The sequence below is a fragment of the Bactrocera dorsalis genome, chromosome 1 (genome assembly GCF_023373825.1).
Source record: "Bactrocera dorsalis isolate Fly_Bdor chromosome 1, ASM2337382v1, whole genome shotgun sequence".
Taxonomy (NCBI): Eukaryota; Metazoa; Arthropoda; class Insecta; order Diptera; family Tephritidae; genus Bactrocera; species Bactrocera dorsalis.
The window spans coordinates 17,931,758-17,941,627 of record NC_064303.1 but is presented as its reverse complement, the minus strand read 5'-3'; the positions used below and the strand labels follow the sequence as shown (position 1 = coordinate 17,941,627).

The 9,870-nt window shown below is 33.9% G+C and overlaps 2 protein-coding genes across 2 annotated transcripts in view; both read right to left on the bottom strand.

Moving 5' to 3' along the window:
• Positions 1–500: 500 nt before the first annotated feature.
• LOC105233291 (myb-like protein AA) lies at positions 501–7,686 on the bottom strand (the record flags this gene model as incomplete). The annotated part of the gene is made up of 2 exons (XM_011215330.4): positions 501–4,984; positions 6,535–7,686. A coding segment is annotated over one exon (1,131 nt), but the record flags the coding sequence as incomplete, so codon positions are not given.
• The window catches only part of LOC105233292 (uncharacterized), a 152,847-nt gene continuing 150,524 nt past the window's right edge, over positions 7,548–9,870 (bottom strand). Inside the window, exon 12 of the mRNA XM_049446292.1 lies at positions 7,548–8,207. Coding sequence (XP_049302249.1) covers positions 7,687–8,207 — 521 coding nt within the window. The 3' untranslated portion in view covers positions 7,548–7,686. The remainder of the gene's footprint in view (positions 8,208–9,870) is intronic.

Below are 9,870 nucleotides of genomic sequence, written 5' to 3'. Positions count from 1 at the left end.
AAAAAAATGTCATGAGCAAGAGTAGACACATGGACACGTTTAATACAATTTTTATACTTTCAAAAGTGTTGTAGAGTATTTTTTTGTAACGTTTTCTGGAGATATGAAAGAAAAGTTGTAGCGTTTCAAAATTTAATACGATTTATTTCGATTTTTTTTTTTGAAAATATGACACAAAATTTGCGAAGTGTCATATTCGAATTCGACTTATTTCGATAATTGGAGAGTTGAAAAAAAATTTGTAGACTTTGGATTTTATTCATTGAGAGATACAAAACAAACTTTTCGGGGTGCTAAAATCGATTTCGAGTTATTTCGTTAATCGGAAAGTTAAAAAAAATTTGTAAAGTTTCGATTTATTGAATTTGGAGATATAAAACAAATTTTTCGGAGTGCCCAATTAGATTTAGACCTATAACTGTAGTTCCAAATCCAGTTCAGAGTTAATTGGAGAGTTGAAAAATTTTTGTAGAGTTTAGATTTTCTGAATTTGGAGATACTTTTCGGTGTGTCGTATTCTATTTCGGCTTATTTCGTTAATTGGAGAGTTCAAAAAATTTTGTAGAGTTACAATTTTTTGAATTCAATTATCATTTCAACTAGTGCTGTAACTAATTTTTTTTAAATGCTTGCAATTTTTTAAGAAAAAAGTTGTGTAGAGTTTCAAATTTATATAGAAACAAAAAAAAAATTTGTTTTGTATAAAAAATTGATATCTTTAATAGTTTTCTATAAAGAAAAACAAAGTTAAAAATTAAAGAAATTAAAAATGATTTCCAGTTTGGTTTGAAAAATCTTCGAAAAATTTCTCTCACATTAAATAAATTTAAAATGTTAAACTCCCGCATTGCTAAACATGCTGCAAACCATGTTGCCACATTGTAAATATTTCTATTGTTATTTAAAATTACTTACGTACGCCTGTTAAAAATCTACACTTACAACTGATTTTCTAATTGCTTATTTACCGATTTTGTTCTACTGTAAGCCTAAGCCTACGTCTTTTCTAGCATACTGTATTACTGCTTCTGCGTGTTTATGTGTGAAAACTCTCCGTGAACTGTTTCATTTTAGTCTATGATGTACAGTTGTCAGCTTTTTGCAAGCACTCAGTTCATATTTTTAAACCTATTACTTTTACTATTTCAGCGTTAAAATATTTCATGACTTTCACTTAAATCAAATCTATTGTTTTTGCTACTTTCCTTTTGTCTATAATTATGTAAAAATTCACTTAATATTAAGCTTGTCGCTACGCTTAAATGCTCAAACTACAGATGCTTTTTTACAAAGCGCATTTAAATTCAGTGGTGTTGCCACATTATTCGAAAATTTGCGCAATATTTTTTATCTTTTTTCCTGCTGTTGAAAGCAAAGGAACATGCTCAATTTTTATACTCGCGAAACACGCTCAACTTAAAACTCATACTTACTGCTTATTTATTAATTATATAAGTTTCATAAAAAGTAACAATAAAAAATATTTAATAAAAAGTATGTCAGACCAAAGGTAAAAAACTTAAACGCCAATAACTATGTTACAAATACAGTTCTAAACAAAATATTGATTTAAATTAATAATTTCAGTTTTAATTTTTCAAATATTTTTTTTTTATTTTTTTATAATTTTTTAATCACAAATCATTGATGAAAACATAACCTGGGTACTTTTCGTACGCACTGTATGCTTAATAATTTTTTTCTCGTTTCTAACAATAGCTGAAGCGTCTTATTCTCTTAACTTTACTTTACGGCGCTTATTCTTTAATTATGTACAGTGTGTGTCAAATGTATACGGAAAGGAAACTTTGCAAATTTTCTCAGTGTGTGCGAATTTTTTAGTCTTTTGTTATTTTGCAACTTCTGTATACTTGCGTTTACAGTTATATATAGTTTATATGTATGTATGTACGTTAAGGGGCTCTAATGCAGCAAGGACACTCTCAAAGGTATTTTCAGACAGTTTAGCATGCGTTTTCTAAGTAGTTTGTAAGTGCTAATTTTCTTCAGTGTAGTCAGATGTACAAATGTATGTATATATGTTAGGTCTATATACAGTGCAAGAGATCGTTTTATATAAAAAGTGACTTGTAAATACAGGAAATATACAACCTTATCTACTAATTTTCGCGTATAATCTTTTTCAACGAACGATTTTGAATATTTTAAGGTGATTTTTTATTTCGAACAACTGACCGGGTTTGAAGATTGGGTATTAAACATTTATATATGCACTGTGTACGCATTTTATTCAAACACCAAATAGAAAAATTTTTGCCTCTAATAACCTATAATTTTCTGGTGAATGATGTACGATTTTCGAAAACGTGTTTCGACGAACAAAATTTTTGTAGACCTTTTGGCTATTTTTGCGATTTTAAGCTTTAAGGTTTCAAAAAAATCTGAACATTTTGAAAAGAATTCACTAAAATAAATTTTGAAAATTTTGAAAAAGTTTTTGTAGAGTTTGAAAACATTTGACAACCATTCTGAAATTCAAAACCAATATCTGCAATTTCGAATACTATATAACTTGCTGAAACTAGTTTTTAAATCACAGCTTCTGATAAACAGTTTTGAATTGGAGACTTTTTGTGAAGAGTTTCAAAATTTTGTTTCCAATTTTAAAAATTTGTCTTCAATTTTGAATACAGTATAACTTTCTAAAAGCAGTTTTAGTTTCGCAGCTCCATGCCCAGTTTGTTAATAATATTAACAAAAAATGGAGACTTTTTTGGAGAATTTCAAAATTTGTGATTTTTGTTTTCAGCAAAAACTGAGATAGAAAATTTAAAAATTTTAAATTGGTAGACATATTAAAATGAGTACAATATTGTTAGTTAAATTCGAGGAAGAAAATGCTTAGCTAAAATTTTGAATCTAATTATCTTTTTAGATTTTTGTTTTGGAGCTTTATGTTAAGCTTGCTAACAATGTAAAAAATATTTGGAGACTTTTTTGGAGAGTTTCAAAATTTCATATTTAAATTTTTCAGTGAAAAATAAGATAAGTCTGAATAAGTATTGAAAGATTGGAAATTTTTAGTCAAATTCCAAGAACCAAATACTATACTTTATTCGAAAACTTTTAATCTTATTTTCTTTTTAGTTTTTTGTTTCGGAGCTTAATGCTAAGCTTGCTAACAATGTAAAAAACATTTGGAGACTTTTTTGTAGAGTTTCAAAATTTCAGATTTAAAATTTTCAGCGAAAAATGAGATAAGCCTGAATAAGATTTGAAAAATTGGAAACTTTTAGTTAAATTCCAAGAACCAGACACTAAAGTTTATTCGAAAATTTGGAATTTGTATTTTAAATTACTAGATAAAGGGTAAGAAAAACATAATTTCGCACTTCAATAAATAATTTGAAAACCAAATTTTAGAAAATTTTTAAATCCTGAAAATTTATTGGTAATTTTAGAAAATTTGTTTTTTTTTTGACTTTGTGAATATTTTTTTTTTTTTTCAGTTCAAAAATGTTTAAAACTTTTTTTTATATTTTTTAATTTTTGGTAAAATTTTTTTTGCTTTATGGACATATATTTTTTGAGTTTTTGAAGAAAAAATGCAGTTGAAGCTTCAGAATTCGACAGAAACTTACAGTATTACATGATCACGGAGCAGGTCTAGTACGTCAGTAGCTGAGTAGAGTTGCCAATTCTTCAAAAAATACATATTTAAGTAAATGAAAATGAGTTTGAGTGGGTCAAAATGATATCAATGCGTACAATTTCAAGAATAATTTCGGTTTTAAGTCGGTTCTCAGTTGTTGTCGCGGTGTAGGTAATTTCTCGTTTTTTGAAAGTATTTTTATTCATTATTATTTTTTTTTTGTTGGGAATTTCTTACAATTTTCAGTTTCAATCGTTTAAAATTGCTTTTAATGCCTTTTCTATTAACTTTCAACATTGCTGCTTTTATTACGCGCTTCAGTGTATATACGTATATTTCTTTATGTATGCCGTTTGGTGTATAGTATTATCTAAAATCTTACCTGTAATAGTGTTTGAGTGCGCTAAATCACTTGGTTTTCATTTTTGCTTTTATTTTTTTCAATTACTGCATCTTAAATACTTTTACTTTACTGATTACTTGCATTAATTATTTATGCTTAACATGTTTTTACTCATTTACTGCTCTTAAATTCGGTAGTATCTTATGCTCGTTAAAATTTAGCTAAAACGAAATCAGTTTGTAACAAAAAGTGTGCAACCAAAAAGCGAGCGAGTCGTTCAAATATTGCTAATATTTTCATTTTACATTTTCAAATATTTTCTTCTTCTTTTTTTTTAATCTACAAATTACTCACGACTCTGTTTGCTACTAAATATTTACAAGTAAATTTTTCGTTTGCCATTTCGTTTTCGTACAGCTTTCGCTATACGCTCTCATGTTCTCATGCACTTTTGTGATTGCTTTTGCAATTTCTCTCAGTGCATCACTTACTTATTTGCTTTGCTGGCTACTTTCTAGGCGTAATTCTTCAATTTCGTTGGCATTTCAGTTTTAATTCACTTTTGCGCTTCTAACCGTACTTTTTCGTTTTCGTGCTATTTTTTCTTCTGCTGATTTTTGGTTTCTAACGGTTTTGAGCTACGTTACATATTTGCTTGTGTGTTGTTTTGGTTTCTTTTTTGTTCAGTGGGCGTTTGTTCTCTACAGAATTTGCTTCTCCGCTTTTCGCACGCATTTTCTTTATTTGTTGCTTTGTTGTTGTACGTACTTTTTTCTTGCTGCAGTTCGTTTAGTTTTTTGTTTTTTGTCGGTGTCTTCAAGTATTCTATTCGTTTCGGCTTATAACTTACATGTTTTTTGCTTTTGTAGCCATTTTTTCTGTGTATCCTTTGCCTACACTGCCGCGTTTTTTGATCTATGGTATGTGATGTTTTAAAAGAACTGTCTATGTGTGCTATGTACTAATCGTAGAATTCACTGGCGTATTGCTTTCAATCTGCTGCCTTTGCTTAGAAAGAGAGATAAGCGCTGAAAATAGAGAGATAAGAAAACAAGTCGTTTAAATTCTTAAGTTCTATAGAAATTTCAGAGAAAGCAGGAGGATAAAGGTATTTTAAGTTTTGAGTTACAGCAAAGTTTATCGATTTTAGACTAGGTCCTTGTAGGATTACTTCTGTTTCAATATTTTGGTGTCTATAAGACTTGTCGGACTGTACCGAATGTTTTTCTAATAGATATCATGACCAAAATATTTCAGAAGAACGTTTTTTCATAATTTGAAAATAAATTTACAAGAAGGGTAGGACATAGTGTTTTAGGTTCAATGGTCATGATATTATTTTCTTTACCGACAAACAATTTTCAATGAGAAAAAATTTAAGCAAAAACTTTCAAAGACATGAAAACTATTATTCCAAAATTTCGAAGTGGTCACCAAACCACAAATGGTTTTGTGGCGAATCATTTGTAAAGTCGTTGTACAGGTAACTCTTAACTTTTGGAAAAAATCAAAACTGGGACAAACCTGTACCAACAGCATGCCTTAGAAAGCGTGATAAGGTGATATTCTCTTCGATGAAAAGCATTGGTTCTTTCAGTCAGGTTTTGGCCCAGCACACAACTCAAAAATCACCCAACAGTGGTTTAAAGGAAATACTTCTGGTTTCATAGCTGCAGATGATTGCCTATCTGGAAGTCCAGACTTGAATCCGTCTTTTGGACTACAGTTTATGGTTAGAGTTGAAAAAAATGGTCTGTGGAATACATCATAGAAATTCGAAAACTAAAAGCGTCGTCAACACCAATTCTATTGATGAATGACGAAAAGGTTTCTAGGCTTGTGTGAAGCAAGAAATGGACTTTTCGAATAAAGTTTTATGCAACGCCGATTTTTAAAATGTAGTATGAAATACTATTTTTATTAAAAATGTATTATAGTGTCATTTTTATAACGGCCGGAATTTGTAAGAGAACTTATGGGGGACTCAACATTAAGCTATATTGTTTTAGATGTATAATAAGATTATAATCGTGGGATACTCTACAAGAACTATTTCCTAAAACCTCTCACTGCTTTCTGAATAGATTATATGTTAGACGTCATATACATATCCGTAATCTATTCAGAAAACAGTGTGGGGTTCTAGGAAATGTGTCTTTCAGATATGAGGTTCAGAACACTCGCCAAAGAATATTTTCAAAAATTCTGTCTTATTTTATGTAGAACCATGATTTCAAGATTTTGAGTAACTTTTAGTTCAGTTCTGATAATTTTAAATATTTCAGATTACTATAACAAAATTAATCCAGTTTCAGGAAGTATTTTGGAAGATGGTTTTGGAATAAATGTTACTGGAACTTGCGATATTCTTCACGCCAACCCAAAATGGCTTGTGGAGGGCAATTTGGTTAAAGGAAACACCAAAAGTTCATACAAAAAAACTTTACAAAACTAAGAAAAAAATTTAAAATACCAAAATTCCCACATTCTTATAAATTACCTAACCTATAAAATAATCATAAGTTATTTGGAACCAACTCTAGAACTCAACTAACATATATGTATGTATGAAACTTACCTCAAATCTATTGGTTTTTCATCAATGATACCACAGCCTATTTGCTTTTTGTTGTTGTAATTGTAATAATTGTTGTTGTTGCTCTTTTCCGCCATGTAAAACATTTGACATTGCGCCCGCGGTCGGTGTTTCGCCTACTGGCGTTGTTGCTCTTGTTGTTGTTGCTGTTTTTGCTGTTAATGTGACGGCAGCTGCATCTCTTACCGGTGTTGCCGATGTATCATCACTGCTATTATCATCACACGCCACTGAGTTTGTGCCAACCAAATGTTTATTACAATCGTTGGTATTTGTTGTTGTTGTTGTTGCAGCAGTGGGCGTGGTGGGTGTCAACGCCAGCGACTGCTCTAAGTGTGTAGAGTTGCGTGTTGTGAATTCACCGCTACTTCTATCACCAGCACCGCCTGCACTAGCAGAAACGCCGCCATCGCCACGTCGTGCTGCAGCATTTGCTGTTGCTTTTGTTGATGTTGTGACTTCGGGCGCGCCCGTGGGTGCCGACGATAGCCGCAAAACACGTAACTGATGACGTGGCGGCGGTGGCGGGTGATAGTATGATTGCGACAATTGTTGCCGCTGCTGTTCGCGTTTGCTTTGTGGTAAGTGCTGATGTTGCAGCAACTGTTGTTGTTGTTGTTGCTGCTGTTGCTGCTGTTGTTGGTAGTAAGCGTATTGTGGCTGAAGATGCGGATGTGGTGATTTGCGGTGCGGATGCAACTGACAGTTGCCAACAGCGCTACCCATGCTGCCGTTGTGGTTGTTGTTATTGTTATTATTAATATTGCTGCTATTATTGTTATTGTGTTGATGATTTTTCACATTCAGCAGCGTTAAGCTGTACTTGGGCTTCGTTGTTGCCAACATTGTGCCGCCGATGCCAAGGTGCTGTTGTTGCTTTTGTTGCTGCTGCAACTGTTGTTTCTTCGGCATTGTGCTGATCAAACCCGTACGCATATATTTCTGACCACCACCAGCAATACTACCGCTCACGCATTCCAAACGGTTACCCGCATTCAATATGCCCACACCACCATTAATGCCTCCGACTTCAGCATCAACGTCAACGCTGTCCACATTCACGCCACCGCCACCGCCAACGCTGCCGTTGTCGCCTTCGCCGTTCACACCGCCGCGCAACGTCAATGTTTCAAACTAAAGATTGTCTGGATAACTGCGGAAGTTATAGGTTCTAGCGCGCTGGAATTGCATTGAGTCAATGCCAACACCTACTCCACCATTACCGCCGCCGCCACCGCCACCGTTGTAGGCATTCAACATCGGCGCGGTCGATTGTGAATTCATGGTGCCCATACCGTCATCGTAGTTATTGTGTTCACTACTGCTGCTGATGCCGCTATTGCTGCCACACTTGCCCACACTGCTGCCGGATTTGTGTGTGCTGCTGCCACCGCCACTATTGCTGCCCACTGTGCCGCAGTTGCTGCCGCCCGAGGGGCCCTTGATTGGCTTGAATATCGCTGTGGTGGCGTAGTACTTCTCCATCGGTGGTGGCGGCACAGACGGTGGCCGGGGGAAAATCGCGCTCAACGGCGGTGGTGGTGTGCGTCGCACATTCACATAACCGCCGACAACACCGCCACCGGCCATAGACATCTTTGTGGCGGGCATGTAATCCTGCATGTGTGGCACGGCATAGCCGCCTTCGGGTACATCTGGAAAATAAAGACGCCAGGTGGCATGAGTTTATTGAAGGTGCGAAGAAAGGTGAAGTTAATTGAATGATAGTGGTTGAGAAGGTTGCAATGAGCACAAAATGTAGATGAGTAAATAGTCGACAAATTAAGTAAATACACGGCAAGGCAGGGGCGCAGTGATGGGTAAAAACTTATGCTTAATCATTTGCCTTTAAGTAACCAGTGTTGTCTTAAAGGCTATTTCCGTACATATAGCTTACTTTGATTCATATGGAAGCCCACCGCCTCTAACTGCCACAATTAGTGCGAAGGGGTTGCCAAAGTGTTTGAAAAATCAGAGAAATTGTAGATTTTGAGTAATTTAAGTAGCTGCCACCGAAAAAACATTTCAGACACCCTGACATTCTAAGACAAAATCCGTTCGTGTACAGCTTTCTGGCTTTCGAGAGTATGGAAAAGGGTTAAAAGTGAAATAACTCATTCATCCTTGGAACAGTTGATTTTAAAAGGCTAGAGAGTCTAGCAGAAGTGATAAAATGAGTAATAATAGTTAATCATCTAAAACTATGTGCCACATAGGAATAAAATAAAGCACTTCAGAGTTTAAATCCCATTGCAAGTTGAATTTTTTCAACATCAGCTATTTCCAACAGAAGTATGAATGAGAACTCCAGAGGAATATTTATGAACTCCGTAATTTTTTCTGAGTAGGAGAGACCATAAGTAACCCATGTATATTATCCTCTCTTCTACTCAAGAAAAAATATTTTATACTCCATAATTTTTTCTTGAGTAAAGAGAATAATTTCTTCATGTTACTTACAGGTTACTTAGTCTCTCTTCTAATTAAGAAAAAATTATGGAGTATACAAATATTCCCCTGGAGTTCTCTTCTTATTTATTTGTTCTTGAGTAGAAGAGAGAATAATAGAAACGAATGAAGGCTTACACTGAGGTCTAAGACCTATTTTGCCTTCCCTTTTATCGCACGCTTTCACAAGAGCTAAGCACTCTGATATTGAGGTGATGTGAATCGGATATATAGAAGCAAGAATAGGCTCAAAACACTCCTTCGATTACCATAGAACGAAATTTCAGCGGTCTTAATGGGATCCTCTTGAGCTTTGTCCGGGATATCAGCCCAGTGCATTCCCCTCTATCTCATATATTCACAAGAGCCGAGCACTTTGATGAATTCCAAGAACCTACTGAGCGTAATTGGGGTGATGTGAACGAAATTTAAGTGGTCTATGTGGGATTTTCTAGAGCTTTATTAGAGAGATCGGTCCCATATCCCGACTTATACCTGATTTTCTTATCAATTTAATATGTACTCCAGCTTATAACACAGTGTCTAATTAAGACTTGTGGCTTTAGAGCTTATGAACTTGGAGAGAGATTGAAAAGCATTACTCGACTACTCTCGACTCAAACCCCAAAAATTTTAGTTTCAATCGACAATCGTCTAAATTATTAAAAGAAAATTTTTATAAAATATATTATCAGAAATTAAGAATATGGGAATTACAGAAAGGTTGCCTTATCAGTTTTTCGATGTCAGTGATATATTTAAATTTAAGAGAATATGAGACTGTCAATTAAAGGAATTATAAACTTAAAAAACAATGGACCTCGAAGCCAAAAAAATTTTATTTCAATTGCTAACAGTTTTCGAAATTGT